The following is a 21,355-nucleotide window of genomic DNA, read 5'->3' on the forward strand; positions in this document are numbered from 1 at the left end:
TGGAAATAGAGAGTGCAGCCGAGAGTTTCTGCTGCTTTGACGTGAGGCAAGGGGAAATGAAAGTGCAGCCCAGCAGAGGCTTTGACTGCTGGAGCCTTTTTCTTTGGCAGCAGCTGCTGCAAGTGGGCAAGGGAGGTGCGAGAGTGAAGAAGGGGACGGTCCGTCTATGGGAGAAGGAAGCTGCCGAGGCGCGGTGTGTTGTGCTCAGTTTCAAGGCTGCCTGGAGGAGGGGGGGGTACTTGAAGAACGCCTTCTTTCTGGACGCGTCCTTCTGCCTGTGCTCCAGCTGCATGCACTCTGCAGCACGGAAGGTTTAGGAAGCTGCTTCTGGCCAGCTTGTGTCCACGAGTGCAAGGGCTGCGCCTTCCTTTCGGAAGCAGCCAGAGCATTCTCAGCTGCAGCTGCTCGTGAAGCAGCTCTTGGCTGGCCATTTGAAATTGGCTCCCCCGAGTACATGAGCCCGGTGCCCAGCTGCTTGCTTCTTCGCCTTCTGTGCTCTGGACAGAAGTGAAGCCCAGCCGTGGCTTGGAGCTTTGCCGCTCTTCAGCGTCAACGCTGCACGCAGCCACAGGGTGCTGTGCGGGGATTTTCCTTCAGCTCGACGTACTACAAGCATTTTCTTGCTGTTTCACCGAGTCCAAGCTGTCCGTGGAGCTCTCGCTCAGCGAAACGCGTTTGGAGAGAAACACTCGCTGCAGTAGCTTTTCGCTGCGCAAGGCTTTCAACACAGCACCCCAATTCGGGCAAGGAGCAGGAGAAAGGAAGAGCATCTTTTCGTCCTGCCACGTTCTTCTGGGCGACAGCCCTATCCGCCTCTGGGCTCCCTGCAAGGCTGTAAGCTCGGCGGTGGTACTTGGAAGTGAGAAGGCAGGTGCAGAGAGCACCGCGATCTGCCGGCGCTGTTGCAGGCTGGAAAAGCAAAGAGGGCTACTACCACTAGGATGTGCTGCAAATACAGGCTTCCACGCGTCGAGGGTAAGCTCCGGGTGAGCTCGTTGACCTACAACTGTTCTCTGGGCGAGACGTAGCTGAGAAGCTTTCCGTTCAGATTCAGGCTGCAAGGCAGAGCGAATGTGCTGCTCCCTAGCGCTGAGCGAGAAAGTGCAGAGCCCAGGCGTGTTTGGGCAGAGGCAGCAGCCTGGAGCATTTCTCTGCCGGCACCGCGCTCTCTGGGCGACAAGTAGACACCGCTTCCACTCCGGCACAATGAAGGCGCAGAGCACGGAGCTGCTATGCGCATGGCACAGGCTGCAAGAGGAAGCGTGGCTGCCTCTCGCTTGTGTGCGGATTCACGTTAGCACTTGAAACCAGAAAGTTCCACCTGCGGCTACTTGCGCTGCTACCTATTTCTCTTCCAGCTTTCCCTGGAAAGCATTGTGCCCAAGTTTATGCTTGGAGATGCAGAGCTGACAGTGGTAGATGCAGCGGGGACTGGAAATACAGAGTGCAGCCGAGAGTTTCTGCTGCTTTGACGTGAGGCAAGGGGAAATGAAAGTGCAGCCCAGCAGAGGCTTTGACTGCTGGAGCCTTTTTCTTTGGCAGCAGCTGCTGCAAGTGGGCAAGGGAGGTGCGAGAGTGAAGAAGGGGACGGTCCGTCTATGGGAGAAGGAAGCTGCCGAGGCGCGGTGTGTTGTGCTCAGTTTCAAGGCTGCCTGGAGGAGGGGGGGGTACTTGAAGAACGCCTTCTTTCTGGACGCGTCCTTCTGCCTGTGCTCCAGCTGCATGCACTCTGCAGCACGGAAGGTTTAGGAAGCTGCTTCTGGCCAGCTTGTGTCCACGAGTGCAAGGGCTGCGCCTTCCTTTCGGAAGCAGCCAGAGCATTCTCAGCTGCAGCTGCTCGTGAAGCAGCTCTTGGCTGGCCATTTGAAATTGGCTCCCCCGAGTACATGAGCCCGGTGCCCAGCTGCTTGCTTCTTCGCCTTCTGTGCTCTGGACAGAAGTGAAGCCCAGCCGTGGCTTGGAGCTTTGCCGCTCTTCAGCGTCAACGCTGCACGCAGCCACAGGGTGCTGTGCGGGGATTTTCCTTCAGCTCGACGTACTACAAGCATTTTCTTGCTGTTTCACCGAGTCCAAGCTGTCCGTGGAGCTCTCGCTCAGCGAAACGCGTTTGGAGAGAAACACTCGCTGCAGTAGCTTTTCGCTGCGCAAGGCTTTCAACACAGCACCCCAATTCGGGCAAGGAGCAGGAGAAAGGAAGAGCATCTTTTCGTCCTGCCACGTTCTTCTGGGCGACACGCCTATCCGCCTCTGGGCTCCCTGCAAGGCTGTAAGCTCGGCGGTGGTACTTGGAAGTGAGAAGGCAGGTGCAGAGAGCACCGCGATCTGCCGGCGCTGTTGCAGGCTGGAAAGCAAAGAGGGCTACTACCACTAGGATGTGCTGCAAATACAGGCTTCCACGCGTCGAGGGTAAGCTCCGGGTGAGCTCGTTGACCTACAACTGTTCTCTGGGCGAGACGTAGCTGAGAAGCTTTCCGTTCAGATTCAGGCTGCAAGGCAGAGCGAATGTGCTGCTCCCTAGCGCTGAGCGAGAAAGTGCAGAGCCCAGGCGTGTTTGGGCAGAGGCAGCAGCCTGGAGCATTTCTCTGCCGGCACCGCGCTCTCTGGGCGACAAGTAGACACCGCTTCCACTCCGGCACAATGAAGGCGCAGAGCACGGAGCTGCTATGCGCATGGCACAGGCTGCAAGAGGAAGCGTGGCTGCCTCTCGCTTGTGTGCGGATTCACGTTAGCACTTGAAACCAGAAAGTTCCACCTGCGGCTACTTGCGCTGCTACCTATTTCTCTTCCAGCTTTCCCTGGAAAGCATTGTGCCCAAGTTTATGCTTGGAGATGCAGAGCTGACAGTGGTAGATGCAGCGGGGACTGGAAATACAGAGTGCAGCCGAGAGTTTCTGCTGCTTTGACGTGAGGCAAGGGGAAATGAAAGTGCAGCCCAGCAGAGGCTTTGACTGCTGGAGCCTTTTTCTTTGGCAGCAGCTGCTGCAAGTGGGCAAGGGAGGTGCGAGAGTGAAGAAGGGGACGGTCCGTCTATGGGAGAAGGAAGCTGCCGAGGCGCGGTGTGTTGTGCTCAGTTTCAAGGCTGCCTGGAGGAGGGGGGGGTACTTGAAGAACGCCTTCTTTCTGGACGCGTCCTTCTGCCTGTGCTCCAGCTGCATGCACTCTGCAGCACGGAAGGTTTAGGAAGCTGCTTCTGGCCAGCTTGTGTCCACGAGTGCAAGGGCTGCGCCTTCCTTTCGGAAGCAGCCAGAGCATTCTCAGCTGCAGCTGCTCGTGAAGCAGCTCTTGGCTGGCCATTTGAAATTGGCTCCCCCGAGTACATGAGCCCGGTGCCCAGCTGCTTGCTTCTTCGCCTTCTGTGCTCTGGACAGAAGTGAAGCCCAGCCGTGGCTTGGAGCTTTGCCGCTCTTCAGCGTCAACGCTGCACGCAGCCACAGGGTGCTGTGCGGGGATTTTCCTTCAGCTCGACGTACTACAAGCATTTTCTTGCTGTTTCACCGAGTCCAAGCTGTCCGTGGAGCTCTCGCTCAGCGAAACGCGTTTGGAGAGAAACACTCGCTGCAGTAGCTTTTCGCTGCGCAAGGCTTTCAACACAGCACCCCAATTCGGGCAAGGAGCAGGAGAAAGGAAGAGCATCTTTTCGTCCTGCCACGTTCTTCTGGGCGACACGCCTATCCGCCTCTGGGCTCCCTGCAAGGCTGTAAGCTCGGCGGTGGTACTTGGAAGTGAGAAGGCAGGTGCAGAGAGCACCGCGATCTGCCGGCGCTGTTGCAGGCTGGAAAGCAAAGAGGGCTACTACCACTAGGATGTGCTGCAAATACAGGCTTCCACGCGTCGAGGGTAAGCTCCGGGTGAGCTCGTTGACCTACAACTGTTCTCTGGGCGAGACGTAGCTGAGAAGCTTTCCGTTCAGATTCAGGCTGCAAGGCAGAGCGAATGTGCTGCTCCCTAGCGCTGAGCGAGAAAGTGCAGAGCCCAGGCGTGTTTGGGCAGAGGCAGCAGCCTGGAGCATTTCTCTGCCGGCACCGCGCTCTCTGGGCGACAAGTAGACACCGCTTCCACTCCGGCACAATGAAGGCGCAGAGCACGGAGCTGCTATGCGCATGGCACAGGCTGCAAGAGGAAGCGTGGCTGCCTCTCGCTTGTGTGCGGATTCACGTTAGCACTTGAAACCAGAAAGTTCCACCTGCGGCTACTTGCGCTGCTACCTATTTCTCTTCCAGCTTTCCCTGGAAAGCATTGTGCCCAAGTTTATGCTTGGAGATGCAGAGCTGACAGTGGTAGATGCAGCGGGGACTGGAAATACAGAGTGCAGCCGAGAGTTTCTGCTGCTTTGACGTGAGGCAAGGGGAAATGAAAGTGCAGCCCAGCAGAGGCTTTGACTGCTGGAGCCTTTTTCTTTGGCAGCAGCTGCTGCAAGTGGGCAAGGGAGGTGCGAGAGTGAAGAAGGGGACGGTCCGTCTATGGGAGAAGGAAGCTGCCGAGGCGCGGTGTGTTGTGCTCAGTTTCAAGGCTGCCTGGAGGAGGGGGGGGTACTTGAAGAACGCCTTCTTTCTGGACGCGTCCTTCTGCCTGTGCTCCAGCTGCATGCACTCTGCAGCACGGAAGGTTTAGGAAGCTGCTTCTGGCCAGCTTGTGTCCACGAGTGCAAGGGCTGCGCCTTCCTTTCGGAAGCAGCCAGAGCATTCTCAGCTGCAGCTGCTCGTGAAGCAGCTCTTGGCTGGCCATTTGAAATTGGCTCCCCCGAGTACATGAGCCCGGTGCCCAGCTGCTTGCTTCTTCGCCTTCTGTGCTCTGGACAGAAGTGAAGCCCAGCCGTGGCTTGGAGCTTTGCCGCTCTTCAGCGTCAACGCTGCACGCAGCCACAGGGTGCTGTGCGGGGATTTTCCTTCAGCTCGACGTACTACAAGCATTTTCTTGCTGTTTCACCGAGTCCAAGCTGTCCGTGGAGCTCTCGCTCAGCGAAACGCGTTTGGAGAGAAACACTCGCTGCAGTAGCTTTTCGCTGCGCAAGGCTTTCAACACAGCACCCCAATTCGGGCAAGGAGCAGGAGAAAGGAAGAGCATCTTTTCGTCCTGCCACGTTCTTCTGGGCGACACGCCTATCCGCCTCTGGGCTCCCTGCAAGGCTGTAAGCTCGGCGGTGGTACTTGGAAGTGAGAAGGCAGGTGCAGAGAGCACCGCGATCTGCCGGCGCTGTTGCAGGCTGGAAAGCAAAGAGGGCTACTACCACTAGGATGTGCTGCAAATACAGGCTTCCACGCGTCGAGGGTAAGCTCCGGGTGAGCTCGTTGACCTACAACTGTTCTCTGGGCGAGACGTAGCTGAGAAGCTTTCCGTTCAGATTCAGGCTGCAAGGCAGAGCGAATGTGCTGCTCCCTAGCGCTGAGCGAGAAAGTGCAGAGCCCAGGCGTGTTTGGGCAGAGGCAGCAGCCTGGAGCATTTCTCTGCCGGCACCGCGCTCTCTGGGCGACAAGTAGACACCGCTTCCACTCCGGCACAATGAAGGCGCAGAGCACGGAGCTGCTATGCGCATGGCACAGGCTGCAAGAGGAAGCGTGGCTGCCTCTCGCTTGTGTGCGGATTCACGTTAGCACTTGAAACCAGAAAGTTCCACCTGCGGCTACTTGCGCTGCTACCTATTTCTCTTCCAGCTTTCCCTGGAAAGCATTGTGCCCAAGTTTATGCTTGGAGATGCAGAGCTGACAGTGGTAGATGCAGCGGGGACTGGAAATACAGAGTGCAGCCGAGAGTTTCTGCTGCTTTGACGTGAGGCAAGGGGAAATGAAAGTGCAGCCCAGCAGAGGCTTTGACTGCTGGAGCCTTTTTCTTTGGCAGCAGCTGCTGCAAGTGGGCAAGGGAGGTGCGAGAGTGAAGAAGGGGACGGTCCGTCTATGGGAGAAGGAAGCTGCCGAGGCGCGGTGTGTTGTGCTCAGTTTCAAGGCTGCCTGGAGGAGGGGGGGGTACTTGAAGAACGCCTTCTTTCTGGACGCGTCCTTCTGCCTGTGCTCCAGCTGCATGCACTCTGCAGCACGGAAGGTTTAGGAAGCTGCTTCTGGCCAGCTTGTGTCCACGAGTGCAAGGGCTGCGCCTTCCTTTCGGAAGCAGCCAGAGCATTCTCAGCTGCAGCTGCTCGTGAAGCAGCTCTTGGCTGGCCATTTGAAATTGGCTCCCCCGAGTACATGAGCCCGGTGCCCAGCTGCTTGCTTCTTCGCCTTCTGTGCTCTGGACAGAAGTGAAGCCCAGCCGTGGCTTGGAGCTTTGCCGCTCTTCAGCGTCAACGCTGCACGCAGCCACAGGGTGCTGTGCGGGGATTTTCCTTCAGCTCGACGTACTACAAGCATTTTCTTGCTGTTTCACCGAGTCCAAGCTGTCCGTGGAGCTCTCGCTCAGCGAAACGCGTTTGGAGAGAAACACTCGCTGCAGTAGCTTTTCGCTGCGCAAGGCTTTCAACACAGCACCCCAATTCGGGCAAGGAGCAGGAGAAAGGAAGAGCATCTTTTCGTCCTGCCACGTTCTTCTGGGCGACACGCCTATCCGCCTCTGGGCTCCCTGCAAGGCTGTAAGCTCGGCGGTGGTACTTGGAAGTGAGAAGGCAGGTGCAGAGAGCACCGCGATCTGCCGGCGCTGTTGCAGGCTGGAAAGCAAAGAGGGCTACTACCACTAGGATGTGCTGCAAATACAGGCTTCCACGCGTCGAGGGTAAGCTCCGGGTGAGCTCGTTGACCTACAACTGTTCTCTGGGCGAGACGTAGCTGAGAAGCTTTCCGTTCAGATTCAGGCTGCAAGGCAGAGCGAATGTGCTGCTCCCTAGCGCTGAGCGAGAAAGTGCAGAGCCCAGGCGTGTTTGGGCAGAGGCAGCAGCCTGGAGCATTTCTCTGCCGGCACCGCGCTCTCTGGGCGACAAGTAGACACCGCTTCCACTCCGGCACAATGAAGGCGCAGAGCACGGAGCTGCTATGCGCATGGCACAGGCTGCAAGAGGAAGCGTGGCTGCCTCTCGCTTGTGTGCGGATTCACGTTAGCACTTGAAACCAGAAAGTTCCACCTGCGGCTACTTGCGCTGCTACCTATTTCTCTTCCAGCTTTCCCTGGAAAGCATTGTGCCCAAGTTTATGCTTGGAGATGCAGAGCTGACAGTGGTAGATGCAGCGGGGACTGGAAATACAGAGTGCAGCCGAGAGTTTCTGCTGCTTTGACGTGAGGCAAGGGGAAATGAAAGTGCAGCCCAGCAGAGGCTTTGACTGCTGGAGCCTTTTTCTTTGGCAGCAGCTGCTGCAAGTGGGCAAGGGAGGTGCGAGAGTGAAGAAGGGGACGGTCCGTCTATGGGAGAAGGAAGCTGCCGAGGCGCGGTGTGTTGTGCTCAGTTTCAAGGCTGCCTGGAGGAGGGGGGGGTACTTGAAGAACGCCTTCTTTCTGGACGCGTCCTTCTGCCTGTGCTCCAGCTGCATGCACTCTGCAGCACGGAAGGTTTAGGAAGCTGCTTCTGGCCAGCTTGTGTCCACGAGTGCAAGGGCTGCGCCTTCCTTTCGGAAGCAGCCAGAGCATTCTCAGCTGCAGCTGCTCGTGAAGCAGCTCTTGGCTGGCCATTTGAAATTGGCTCCCCCGAGTACATGAGCCCGGTGCCCAGCTGCTTGCTTCTTCGCCTTCTGTGCTCTGGACAGAAGTGAAGCCCAGCCGTGGCTTGGAGCTTTGCCGCTCTTCAGCGTCAACGCTGCACGCAGCCACAGGGTGCTGTGCGGGGATTTTCCTTCAGCTCGACGTACTACAAGCATTTTCTTGCTGTTTCACCGAGTCCAAGCTGTCCGTGGAGCTCTCGCTCAGCGAAACGCGTTTGGAGAGAAACACTCGCTGCAGTAGCTTTTCGCTGCGCAAGGCTTTCAACACAGCACCCCAATTCGGGCAAGGAGCAGGAGAAAGGAAGAGCATCTTTTCGTCCTGCCACGTTCTTCTGGGCGACACGCCTATCCGCCTCTGGGCTCCCTGCAAGGCTGTAAGCTCGGCGGTGGTACTTGGAAGTGAGAAGGCAGGTGCAGAGAGCACCGCGATCTGCCGGCGCTGTTGCAGGCTGGAAAGCAAAGAGGGCTACTACCACTAGGATGTGCTGCAAATACAGGCTTCCACGCGTCGAGGGTAAGCTCCGGGTGAGCTCGTTGACCTACAACTGTTCTCTGGGCGAGACGTAGCTGAGAAGCTTTCCGTTCAGATTCAGGCTGCAAGGCAGAGCGAATGTGCTGCTCCCTAGCGCTGAGCGAGAAAGTGCAGAGCCCAGGCGTGTTTGGGCAGAGGCAGCAGCCTGGAGCATTTCTCTGCCGGCACCGCGCTCTCTGGGCGACAAGTAGACACCGCTTCCACTCCGGCACAATGAAGGCGCAGAGCACGGAGCTGCTATGCGCATGGCACAGGCTGCAAGAGGAAGCGTGGCTGCCTCTCGCTTGTGTGCGGATTCACGTTAGCACTTGAAACCAGAAAGTTCCACCTGCGGCTACTTGCGCTGCTACCTATTTCTCTTCCAGCTTTCCCTGGAAAGCATTGTGCCCAAGTTTATGCTTGGAGATGCAGAGCTGACAGTGGTAGATGCAGCGGGGACTGGAAATACAGAGTGCAGCCGAGAGTTTCTGCTGCTTTGACGTGAGGCAAGGGGAAATGAAAGTGCAGCCCAGCAGAGGCTTTGACTGCTGGAGCCTTTTTCTTTGGCAGCAGCTGCTGCAAGTGGGCAAGGGAGGTGCGAGAGTGAAGAAGGGGACGGTCCGTCTATGGGAGAAGGAAGCTGCCGAGGCGCGGTGTGTTGTGCTCAGTTTCAAGGCTGCCTGGAGGAGGGGGGGGTACTTGAAGAACGCCTTCTTTCTGGACGCGTCCTTCTGCCTGTGCTCCAGCTGCATGCACTCTGCAGCACGGAAGGTTTAGGAAGCTGCTTCTGGCCAGCTTGTGTCCACGAGTGCAAGGGCTGCGCCTTCCTTTCGGAAGCAGCCAGAGCATTCTCAGCTGCAGCTGCTCGTGAAGCAGCTCTTGGCTGGCCATTTGAAATTGGCTCCCCCGAGTACATGAGCCCGGTGCCCAGCTGCTTGCTTCTTCGCCTTCTGTGCTCTGGACAGAAGTGAAGCCCAGCCGTGGCTTGGAGCTTTGCCGCTCTTCAGCGTCAACGCTGCACGCAGCCACAGGGTGCTGTGCGGGGATTTTCCTTCAGCTCGACGTACTACAAGCATTTTCTTGCTGTTTCACCGAGTCCAAGCTGTCCGTGGAGCTCTCGCTCAGCGAAACGCGTTTGGAGAGAAACACTCGCTGCAGTAGCTTTTCGCTGCGCAAGGCTTTCAACACAGCACCCCAATTCGGGCAAGGAGCAGGAGAAAGGAAGAGCATCTTTTCGTCCTGCCACGTTCTTCTGGGCGACACGCCTATCCGCCTCTGGGCTCCCTGCAAGGCTGTAAGCTCGGCGGTGGTACTTGGAAGTGAGAAGGCAGGTGCAGAGAGCACCGCGATCTGCCGGCGCTGTTGCAGGCTGGAAAGCAAAGAGGGCTACTACCACTAGGATGTGCTGCAAATACAGGCTTCCACGCGTCGAGGGTAAGCTCCGGGTGAGCTCGTTGACCTACAACTGTTCTCTGGGCGAGACGTAGCTGAGAAGCTTTCCGTTCAGATTCAGGCTGCAAGGCAGAGCGAATGTGCTGCTCCCTAGCGCTGAGCGAGAAAGTGCAGAGCCCAGGCGTGTTTGGGCAGAGGCAGCAGCCTGGAGCATTTCTCTGCCGGCACCGCGCTCTCTGGGCGACAAGTAGACACCGCTTCCACTCCGGCACAATGAAGGCGCAGAGCACGGAGCTGCTATGCGCATGGCACAGGCTGCAAGAGGAAGCGTGGCTGCCTCTCGCTTGTGTGCGGATTCACGTTAGCACTTGAAACCAGAAAGTTCCACCTGCGGCTACTTGCGCTGCTACCTATTTCTCTTCCAGCTTTCCCTGGAAAGCATTGTGCCCAAGTTTATGCTTGGAGATGCAGAGCTGACAGTGGTAGATGCAGCGGGGACTGGAAATAGAGAGTGCAGCCGAGAGTTTCTGCTGCTTTGACGTGAGGCAAGGGGAAATGAAAGTGCAGCCCAGCAGAGGCTTTGACTGCTGGAGCCTTTTTCTTTGGCAGCAGCTGCTGCAAGTGGGCAAGGGAGGTGCGAGAGTGAAGAAGGGGACGGTCCGTCTATGGGAGAAGGAAGCTGCCGAGGCGCGGTGTGTTGTGCTCAGTTTCAAGGCTGCCTGGAGGAGGGGGGGGTACTTGAAGAACGCCTTCTTTCTGGACGCGTCCTTCTGCCTGTGCTCCAGCTGCATGCACTCTGCAGCACGGAAGGTTTAGGAAGCTGCTTCTGGCCAGCTTGTGTCCACGAGTGCAAGGGCTGCGCCTTCCTTTCGGAAGCAGCCAGAGCATTCTCAGCTGCAGCTGCTCGTGAAGCAGCTCTTGGCTGGCCATTTGAAATTGGCTCCCCCGAGTACATGAGCCCGGTGCCCAGCTGCTTGCTTCTTCGCCTTCTGTGCTCTGGACAGAAGTGAAGCCCAGCCGTGGCTTGGAGCTTTGCCGCTCTTCAGCGTCAACGCTGCACGCAGCCACAGGGTGCTGTGCGGGGATTTTCCTTCAGCTCGACGTACTACAAGCATTTTCTTGCTGTTTCACCGAGTCCAAGCTGTCCGTGGAGCTCTCGCTCAGCGAAACGCGTTTGGAGAGAAACACTCGCTGCAGTAGCTTTTCGCTGCGCAAGGCTTTCAACACAGCACCCCAATTCGGGCAAGGAGCAGGAGAAAGGAAGAGCATCTTTTCGTCCTGCCACGTTCTTCTGGGCGACACGCCTATCCGCCTCTGGGCTCCCTGCAAGGCTGTAAGCTCGGCGGTGGTACTTGGAAGTGAGAAGGCAGGTGCAGAGAGCACCGCGATCTGCCGGCGCTGTTGCAGGCTGGAAAGCAAAGAGGGCTACTACCACTAGGATGTGCTGCAAATACAGGCTTCCACGCGTCGAGGGTAAGCTCCGGGTGAGCTCGTTGACCTACAACTGTTCTCTGGGCGAGACGTAGCTGAGAAGCTTTCCGTTCAGATTCAGGCTGCAAGGCAGAGCGAATGTGCTGCTCCCTAGCGCTGAGCGAGAAAGTGCAGAGCCCAGGCGTGTTTGGGCAGAGGCAGCAGCCTGGAGCATTTCTCTGCCGGCACCGCGCTCTCTGGGCGACAAGTAGACACCGCTTCCACTCCGGCACAATGAAGGCGCAGAGCACGGAGCTGCTATGCGCATGGCACAGGCTGCAAGAGGAAGCGTGGCTGCCTCTCGCTTGTGTGCGGATTCACGTTAGCACTTGAAACCAGAAAGTTCCACCTGCGGCTACTTGCGCTGCTACCTATTTCTCTTCCAGCTTTCCCTGGAAAGCATTGTGCCCAAGTTTATGCTTGGAGATGCAGAGCTGACAGTGGTAGATGCAGCGGGGACTGGAAATACAGAGTGCAGCCGAGAGTTTCTGCTGCTTTGACGTGAGGCAAGGGGAAATGAAAGTGCAGCCCAGCAGAGGCTTTGACTGCTGGAGCCTTTTTCTTTGGCAGCAGCTGCTGCAAGTGGGCAAGGGAGGTGCGAGAGTGAAGAAGGGGACGGTCCGTCTACGGGAGAAGGAAGCTGCCGAGGCGCGGTGTGTTGTGCTCAGTTTCAAGGCTGCCTGGAGGAGGGGGGGGTACTTGAAGAACGCCTTCTTTCTGGACGCGTCCTTCTGCCTGTGCTCCAGCTGCATGCACTCTGCAGCACGGAAGGTTTAGGAAGCTGCTTCTGGCCAGCTTGTGTCCACGAGTGCAAGGGCTGCGCCTTCCTTTCGGAAGCAGCCAGAGCATTCTCAGCTGCAGCTGCTCGTGAAGCAGCTCTTGGCTGGCCATTTGAAATTGGCTCCCCCGAGTACATGAGCCCGGTGCCCAGCTGCTTGCTTCTTCGCCTTCTGTGCTCTGGACAGAAGTGAAGCCCAGCCGTGGCTTGGAGCTTTGCCGCTCTTCAGCGTCAACGCTGCACGCAGCCACAGGGTGCTGTGCGGGGATTTTCCTTCAGCTCGACGTACTACAAGCATTTTCTTGCTGTTTCACCGAGTCCAAGCTGTCCGTGGAGCTCTCGCTCAGCGAAACGCGTTTGGAGAGAAACACTCGCTGCAGTAGCTTTTCGCTGCGCAAGGCTTTCAACACAGCACCCCAATTCGGGCAAGGAGCAGGAGAAAGGAAGAGCATCTTTTCGTCCTGCCACGTTCTTCTGGGCGACACGCCTATCCGCCTCTGGGCTCCCTGCAAGGCTGTAAGCTCGGCGGTGGTACTTGGAAGTGAGAAGGCAGGTGCAGAGAGCACCGCGATCTGCCGGCGCTGTTGCAGGCTGGAAAGCAAAGAGGGCTACTACCACTAGGATGTGCTGCAAATACAGGCTTCCACGCGTCGAGGGTAAGCTCCGGGTGAGCTCGTTGACCTACAACTGTTCTCTGGGCGAGACGTAGCTGAGAAGCTTTCCGTTCAGATTCAGGCTGCAAGGCAGAGCGAATGTGCTGCTCCCTAGCGCTGAGCGAGAAAGTGCAGAGCCCAGGCGTGTTTGGGCAGAGGCAGCAGCCTGGAGCATTTCTCTGCCGGCACCGCGCTCTCTGGGCGACAAGTAGACACCGCTTCCACTCCGGCACAATGAAGGCTGGCTGGCTTTGTCCCTGGCTGTGTTTTTCCCTTCCATGCTCTGCTGAAGAGCACAGTGCACACACGAGGACATTTCCTCAGACCACGAGGAATTTTGGGGCCACTTTGTTCTAAGCTTTACCTGGTGAGGTAAGGTTGTTCTCTTGCTTTTTTTCCCCCACACTGGCACTTTCTCACTGGTTTGTCTTCTGTTTTTTGTTTGTTTTCTTCTTGAAATAAATGAATATTTGAAAGATTGCTCAAAGCAGTTTAGTAATCCATACTCAAGCCTCAGCATTCCAGTTAAGGACTGAGTATAATTCTTAAATATGAGCAACACATGCAAGGGTCTCTGTTGTGCAAGTGACACATTGTGAACATGCTTTGGCCAAGGAATGATGTTTATGGAGAATTTTACATAGAAATTACCATAAACATTGTCTTGGAGTTGAGTGACACAGGAATTGTTTGGGCTTCCTGCACTGGGATTTGTTCTACAGCGTGGGGTAGGAAAATGAAAACAAAGCACAAAGGGAATTTAACTTGGACTTACACAGAACAGGTTTAAAATAAGGCATCCCTTAAGCTTGGCATTGCAATGCTGCACATGTCAGTGTAAAAAAATAATTAAATAAAAATTACCTACAGAAGTGGATTGCTGGGGTTCAAAAAGAGAAAAATTAAGTGCCTTCCTCACTCACTAAAGTCGAGTAGTACATTTGGTAGTTCATAACACAGCTAATAAACACACAGGAGACATTAGGGAAGGAAATACTTCAAATTCAGGAAATTAAAATATCTTTGCTGATTGATCTCAATTCGTTGGAACTGCTTAGCTGCTGGCACAATGGTGGATTTTAGAAGTGGTTACAAAATAGGAAATCACAGGAGTGGAGTTGTTTCATCCGTTACACTCAGGAGCTCTGCAAAGGAAGCCGGGTTTGCATTCCCACGGGCTTTGCTTTCCAGACAAGACTATTCCAAATAACTGACTTATGGTCGTCATGATTTGGTGTCTGTGGGCTTTACCTGGCTGAACCTTTTTCTCCAGAAGGCTTTTTCACTCCACGTGCACCCTTTGGGCTGGCTGATCTTTGCTGTCTGCCAGACGCTATTCCCGGTTTCTGCGAAGCCGCCTCTGCTCGCTGTGCTCGGTGCTCAGCTCACTAAAAGCTCAAACTGGTGCTGCACCACCACCAAGGGAATTCAAGAGTCCCAGGAAAACAGCTCTCCTGCCTCGGGGTGTTTATGATGTGGGAACAGGGTGGTGGTGACAGGGAACAGCCGATGGCTCTTCTGAAATTACAGCTCTGGGGATGGGAGCGGGGGCGGGCGGCCCCGCAGCGCCCTGGGCTGTATCCCAGGGGTGGGATGGATACCTGTAACCAATGTTAAAAAGGCCCTGGGGATTCAGGACGAGGGGAAAGCGGGATTGTTGGAACTGTTGAAAAGTTGCTGTTGAGAGGTTTGGACACCGATGCGAGGCTGCCGCTAGAGGCCCTGCCAAGCCCATCCCTTCGCTCCGCATCAGCTTCCGCGGCATCTTTGGGATGCTGAGTTTCCTCTCTCCCTTTAATCGTCCTTTCTGGTTCCCTCCAGAGCCCACCAGCATTCCTGACACTTCATCTTAACTTCTCAGGGTCTGAGCTATGCCCTGTCCTTTCGGCGTGTGAGAGGCTGGAACCACATAGTGAGCATACAAAATGTTTTATCACAGAGTGGTTCATCACGGAATTGTTTGGGTTGGAAGGGACGTTTAAAGCTCACCCAGTCCAACCCTGTACAGTGAGTGGGGACATCTTCAGCTAGAGCAGGTTGCTCAGGTTGACAAAAGCCTGGTTTGACCCTTAGCTGAATCAAGGGGGAGCACTGAGATAATTCATACAGATGCCAGGATTCTGTTGAGATCACCTATTACCAGCCCATATCTCTACTTCAGCCTTTGAACAAAAAAGCAGCATTTATTTCCTGGACTAACTGACAGATCTGTAGGAAAGTCAGTCTGGTGCCCTGCCTGGTTTCTCAGTGTGTATCTTGCAATTTTATGCTCACCAAGGCTAAAGTAAACTTTATTGCACTTTTGTGTTTGGCATTTACATCCTGTTTATGTAAATTCTTCAAACAGCTTGATTTGTAGTAGAGAAAAACAATTCTTGCTGTATCTTTTTGTCTTTTGAAGTGTCCATCCACTCTGGAAGAGGAGAACTTGTATGGAAATTAAGTAATTTGTCTGGATGTTTTTGTGAGCCTTAACTTTGCAGTCTTCCAACAGATTCTGGTCTTGTCATTATCAAACCTCAGACTGCAAGTTTTATGCACTCATTTTTCTGCTTGGGTATTAAAATTTTGGCTGCATGACACTGACTGAAAGGATAGGGCTAGGCTAGAAATTATTACTAAGATTTGGGAACTGTTTCTCATGTGTATGAATCTTATTATTAAGATTTGGGAACTGGTTTTTGTGTGTATCACCTTGGTCAAGTGCAAAATGACAACTGCACTGGGGTTTTGAGCAGCAGTGGTGGACTGGGTTTGGTAGGACTGTTCTGACAAACCATTTGTGCTGTGCTCATCCCTGAAAGCTGAAAGGGAGCTACAAAAAATGCAGGATAATTTTGGTCTCCTCACAGCCTGTGTGTTCAAATTTAAACTATAGGACAGGGCCAAGAAGGTTGGAAACAAGATCTGGGGATAGCATCTCTTGTGTCCCCAACACTTGTCATCATTCAGTCCTCGCAGCTTGTCCTGAAAAGCTTTCCAAGGCAGCAACTGTCACTGGACACTTGTCTGCACCATGGAACACAACAGGGCACCTGCCACAACTTGGATTTTTCAGCCTGAAGCTGCCTCTGCACCAGGGATCTCAAGTGAAGCCAGAGAGGGTGACGGTGACATTCCACTGGCTGCGGCCCCAGTAGTGCCCGGGAGTCGCTCTGTGACCCTCTGTTACCATTTTGAGTTCACCAAGGTTCAGTTCAGTTGGATCAAATCTCCCTAAAAATAGGGCCCTACTCCAGACTGGGTGGGTGCATTGCAGTACAAGTGGATAGGGGAAAGGAAAAAAGTGCAAAACAATGTGGGGTGTTATGTGAGGAATAAAAAATGCTCCTGAAAATACTTTCCATTTCATCTGAGCTGTCATTCCTTCCTATGCACCCTCCTCTGTATTAATTCTCCCTTCTAATTTTTGCTTCTCGTTGCCAAAAACTGGTGATTTTAAGGCAACAGCTTTCTCATAATATTAACACACTGAGCCAGGTATGCAAGGGGAAATTGTTTATTCAGGAGTGTCTTCCAGCAGGAAGCAAAGAGCCAGGAGGTAATTTGCCTGTGGGAGAGGAAAAGAGCAGCCAGATACAGGGAGGACACTGTTATTTAGGAAGGGCTTTAGGGTCTGACCACATGCTGCATATTTTAAGCTCCAGGGCCAGCCTGGGCCCGCCCCTTAGGTGGGACATCTGGATAAGGTAATGCTAACCTTGCCTTGAAACAGGGAAAGCACAGACAGTTTAATTTGCAATTTGAACAGGAACCATCTGAACATGATGGTCCCACCACATTCCCATGGATCACATGGACTGGAAATGGCTTTTGTTTTGTAGAGGTCTGAGGAGCACAGGGGTGTTTTGTCCACGTTTGGCTATTGTCAGTACACACAAACTAAGGGCAAAATGAGCTCTGCTCTCCTTTACATCTCCAGCTGTGACAGCAGAAGAGTCAAGCAGGTGTAAGGGGAGATGTTCTGTGGTGTGAGGAGCTGCAGGAGGCTGCAGCAGAGCACAGCTGAAGCACACTGGCCTCTGTAGCCAGTGGCATATATGGAGACCTCCTTAGTGTGCTGTAAACAGAGATTCTGTGGTCCAGATAACCATACAATTTCTATGGGGGTGAGGGAATCTTAGAGACAAGTCTAAATCTCGAAGATGTGTCTGAATCCATAATGCCAGGCCTTTGCTGCTCTGTATCACATCCTTCACACAGGCAGGTTCCTTACCCCGCTGGCTGTGGTGAGGGAGGGGATGTTCCTCAGGAAGGAGGCTGAGAAAATGTAAAATCCTATTTCAAGTATCTTATCCAGATTTCATTTCTGAGAGATTAGAACTTGATGACTCCTGACTGTTTCCTGCTCCCACTGCAGTGCTGGTCCCAGGGACCAGCTGTAGCTACAGCTACCTCTGTTGGGATATGACTTTGAGGAGAAGAGTGGAAATATCAGCAAGGGAGAGCGAATGCATCTGTCCCAGGCTGGCTGCAGGGCAGCTCTTCAGAAAGTGGACTCAGGATGGATCTCTAGTGTTCATTTCATTGTCTTTAATCAGCCAGGTAGTTAAAGATGGTGAGCAGAAGATGCAGGAGCTTTGATCTTTTAAAAGGGGTGTTTGCCTGGTGGCCTCCAGGGAGCTTTTTGTTGCGGACGTTGATTTTCAGCCAGGTATGTCTGGAAATCTTTTTCCTGCAATTGTACAGCATGTTTATTACTAACAGAGGTTGGAGCTGCAAGGTGCACAGCAGATGGTGTTTGGGAAATGGGCGTCTCCTTCTGGGACATGCCACGTCCACAACTCACTTTATAGAGCACGTGCCTCTTCATGTAAGTTATCCACTCGCTCATGCTGTCTATAACGATGGGGATGAGGCTCACCACCCCTCCATAGCGATGCCTTGCTTCTTCCAAGCTCAGGTAATTCACAACACCGTGGGGGTAGCTGTGGGACAGAGGGAAACAATTGGCAGAGGAGTCCCAGCAGTGCAACCCTGGGAGCCACCCTCAGACCCCCCACGGAAGAGCAGGATTGCACAGCCAGCCATTTCCCAAAAATAGAAAAGCATGGCTAGAACTGCATGTTGAGGAATGAGTCCTGCCAAAAACCACCCTGGCATAGATCTGGAAGTCTTGGAGAGGACATACAGACACTTGCCCTGCAGAAATTAGCTCTGTGCAGAGGAGGAGCAGGAGGCAGGAGCAGGTAACCTGCCTGAGCACTGCACAGACCTCAGGGCATGCCATGCACCAGCAAGAAGGATGGACAAACAACCCAGTAGTCTTTGTGCATGGATATGGCAGTGTTTTCCCAACAGCTGGAACAGGAACCTAGGGAGGACCTTGTGGCAGAACTGGTGGAGAAGCCAGGTGGGAATGTGCAGTGCCAGTCCCGCAGCACTGACAGTCGAGCTGAGGAGGCACCTACGTGGCTCGGATGGCAGTGAAGTCGTTGCTGTCGTTAAGGAGCACTTTGCACTTCTCCAAAAGGCCATTGCTCACGCTGTCGCCAGGGTGCACCGTTTCCAGCTTCTGGCAGAGGCTGCGGAGGTCGTTGCAGATGGAGATGAACATGTTGAGGATGCGCCTGTCTGTGGCATTGTAACAGTGGTGGTCCTTGTAGCACTGGACCTGCACAGGGGGAAAACCAGGGGTCAGTGGTGTTAAACTGCACTGAATTTGTGCTGCAAAGCTGCTCAGGTTAGTGAGGAGAAGCTGCTGTCTCTTGTGGCTCTGAGTGTGAGCACTATGGGATGTTTGCTTGTCATTCCTCGTGCCTGAGGAAGGCTGGAGTAAGGAATCTGTGCATCGGCACACAGAGCGTTCCTCACCTTAGACGTGTAGGAGTGCACAGCCAAACCCAGCTGTGCTCACAGCACTGCAGGAACAGGCTGAGTGAGTGTGGGGTCTTCTGTCTGCTCCCTCTGCCCCGGCCACAGCTGCCTGGGCAGAGCAGGGTGGGAAGTGAGGGCAGCCACCAAACTGGGAATGGTTTGGAGTGATGTGTTTGCATCATTCATCCTTCAAGGGTCTTTATCTGGCACATGACTGCAAACTCAACCCATTTAACCTAAATTGCCCTGGCTAACCTGCTAGAGCAATGCTATTCCCTGCTTGCCCTGAGCAGTTGTGTTACTCAGAGTGATGGCATTGCATGAGGAAATGTTATGCCAAGGGATTAAGTATCATCTCCAAAGAAATTACAGGCTCTTCAGAATATGAATTCTGAGTGGCTGGTTGGCAGCCAGAGCTGGGCTCCAACACCTTCAGTGCTTTCTGTAAGATTCCAAGACAAGAGGGAAGTAGTTCCAACATGGATACAGTCTCTGCATACAGAGAAGCCATGAACGTGCTTGGCCAAATTCTCAGCAGGTTTGTAAGAAAAATAAAAAATAGCCCCAAAGAGTCCATTTCCACTACAGATTCCTCCTTCCACACTCTTTGCTGAGTGCTGTGTCCTTGCGAGTGGCAGGATTTTTTACTGCTGCTGTGAGCAGAAACAGTCCTAAGGAGAGTATCCATTTAGCCTGGATGTTCACCAGTGGGATAACAGGACCTCTTGTTGTCCACAACAACAACAGAGAGTTAATGCACCTGAGTGACCAGGACAGGGACCAGGACTACAGGAACAACTTGCAAGGGCTGTCCAGCTCTGCACAAGCCAGACTTTATACCCTGCTCCATGTAGAAATCTTTAAAGAGCTGTTGCCATTGCCTGACTGTGGTGTGCACTCCCACCTTTCCACCTTCCTATGCTCTCCTCTCCTCCCTGAGAAATGCCATCGCTCCATGCCAAAAATGCTGCCACATAAAACTGCTGGGGGCTGGAAATTTAGCCATGTTCCAGTGCAATATCATTTTATTTCTGTAGTGTCTATGTTTCTATGCAAAGAGAGCTGGCAGTCAAGTCAGCTGTAGGCTGAGACCACACACATTTCTGTGTTTCCTGCTTTTATTCTTGTGCCCTCCCATGGCAAATTAAAAATAGGGAGAATGGCAGTAAACTCAAATGGGTGCCTGCCTTTGTCACCAGTGAAGTTTCTTCGGTAGAGGTTTGGATTCTGCTCAGTGCATCACCAGGGTGTGCTGCACCAATTGCTCCCTGTCCTTCCCAGTAATTTGCTCTTTTCCCTTTCCCACCCTCCCCCTCAGGAGCAGAGTTTGCCACCGCTGATTTCCTGTGTTGTGTCACAGAGGAGGCTGTGCATCCACACAATTCTGAGGTCACCACCCACCAGGTTTCACCCGCACCACGAGCAGCCCTTCTACCTCTGCCAAGAAGCACCACTGGGATATCAGTGCTTCTAAAACCAGCATAATGTTACACAACATCTCAATGGGAAAAAATGGCTCAGTGCAATGTCTGTCACAATCCTCTTCAATGCAATGAGCAAAGCCCTTATATGAGGGAGAGGCAGCCCTTGGAAAAGATAACCAGCTCATTCTGTGTCCTAATCCTGACAGCAGCCTGGCTGTCACTCTGCCTTTGGCATCCGAGTTTTGTGCCCGAGTTCTGATGCCTCAAATTCACAATTCTGATTTTGTTTAGATTTTTCTTCCCCCTTCTGTCTCCAGGTGGTCTAAGTTCTACCTTTAAGTACACCATGTTATAAAAATTCCAAGACAATTCACTTACCAGCCCAGAAAACCCCTTGCCCACTTGGGACTTTCAGCCCTCAATCCATCATCCTCCCTCTGTAACACAGCCATTATTTTTAATAAGCACTATAGAAAGATACAGCAGCACCAATACCAGGGGGAAGAGCCAGACATGCTGCTTCCTACAAGTTAAGGATTACAGATTCCATGTGTGGCTGGGGAAGGAGGCTTGGTTTGATTGTTTTCCTGTGCCCTATATTTCTGGCTGTGCCCCAGCAGTGCTAAACTAAACCAGAAAGTGCTGCTCAGCAATGAGATTCCTGCCGTGATAATGGGAAGCCCTCACAGGTGCTTCTCTCCTCACATCTCGAGTTATACACAAACGTTACTGGAGAGCTTTTGTCCATCCTCCCTCAGTAAAAACATTTCTTCGTCCCTGAACTGGCCCCGGGTGCCCGCCAGCCTCGTGTTGTCCCTGTTCTCACGGGCAGAGAGCACTTGGTGCTGAATGCTTTGTACCTGGGTGATGGATGACACAGGTCTGACCAAATCATGGGCTTCCTCCCGGGTGTGTTCCAGTGCTCTGACAAATGAAAACTGCTGCTGCTGGAAGAGCTTGTAGTTCTGCTCTATCTTTCTTAGGGTCTCCACTACCTCGTTCATGTTTGCTTCTTTCTGGATCTGGGGCGAAAAGGTGAGAAAGGAAGCTGCTTTTTGGAAATTATGCAATTCTACGTCTCGCCTGAGTTGGAATTGTGTAGGTTAGTGGAAAAGTTACAAAGGAAAAAAAAAGCAAAAAGCGGGAAAAATAGGAGATATATTGTGCCAAAGCCCTGCAGTCCCAGAGCCCCAAGCAGTAAGTCAATGAGTTAGTAATGATGCTGCAAAAAGAGGCAGAGAACCCAGAGGGGAGCACTGACAATCAGATGCCATAAACCCTAGTGGGTCTATTGTAAAGATAATGCGGCAATGCATCAACCGCGCGGCTGCGGCGGGGCCGCGGGGAGCCGTGGCTCCTCTTATCGCTGTAAAACCATCGCCCCAGCGGCTGCAAAGCTCTCCCGTTCACGGGAGCCGGCCGAGCACGCAGCGCTCGCCGGCGGGGCCGGGGCCGGGGTTAACCTGCCCCTCCTCAGAGGGCCGGTTTGGACCCTGGGGCTGGTTTGGACCCTGAGGAAAGAGCAGGAGCTCTCGGAGCAGCCTCGCCCGCATCCCCCACCCGCCTGAGCCCCCCAGCCCGTTCGTGCAGCGAGCCCTGCGGCTCCTACCGGCCGGCGGGCGGGCGGGGGCGGTGTGGCAGCTCCCCGGGAGCGGCCGGGCTGGCAGGGGTGGCCGGGCTGGGCGGGATGACCG

At 54.0% G+C, this 21,355-nt stretch overlaps 1 protein-coding gene across 1 annotated transcript; it reads right to left on the reverse strand.

Moving 5' to 3' along the window:
* Positions 1–17,008: 17,008 nt before the first annotated feature.
* SPACA9 (sperm acrosome associated 9) lies at positions 17,009–20,665 on the reverse strand (the record flags this gene model as incomplete). Its single annotated transcript, XM_082295482.1, has 3 exons — positions 17,009–17,348; positions 17,832–18,034; positions 20,522–20,665. The coding sequence occupies 3 exons, from the start codon at positions 20,663–20,665 to the stop codon at positions 17,009–17,011; spliced, it is 687 nt and encodes a 228-aa protein (XP_082151608.1).
* Positions 20,666–21,355: the final 690 nt, after the last annotated feature.

The sequence above is a fragment of the Coloeus monedula genome, assembly GCF_965178545.1.
Source record: "Coloeus monedula genome assembly, chromosome: 21".
Lineage (NCBI taxonomy): Eukaryota > Metazoa > Chordata > Aves > Passeriformes > Corvidae > Coloeus > Coloeus monedula.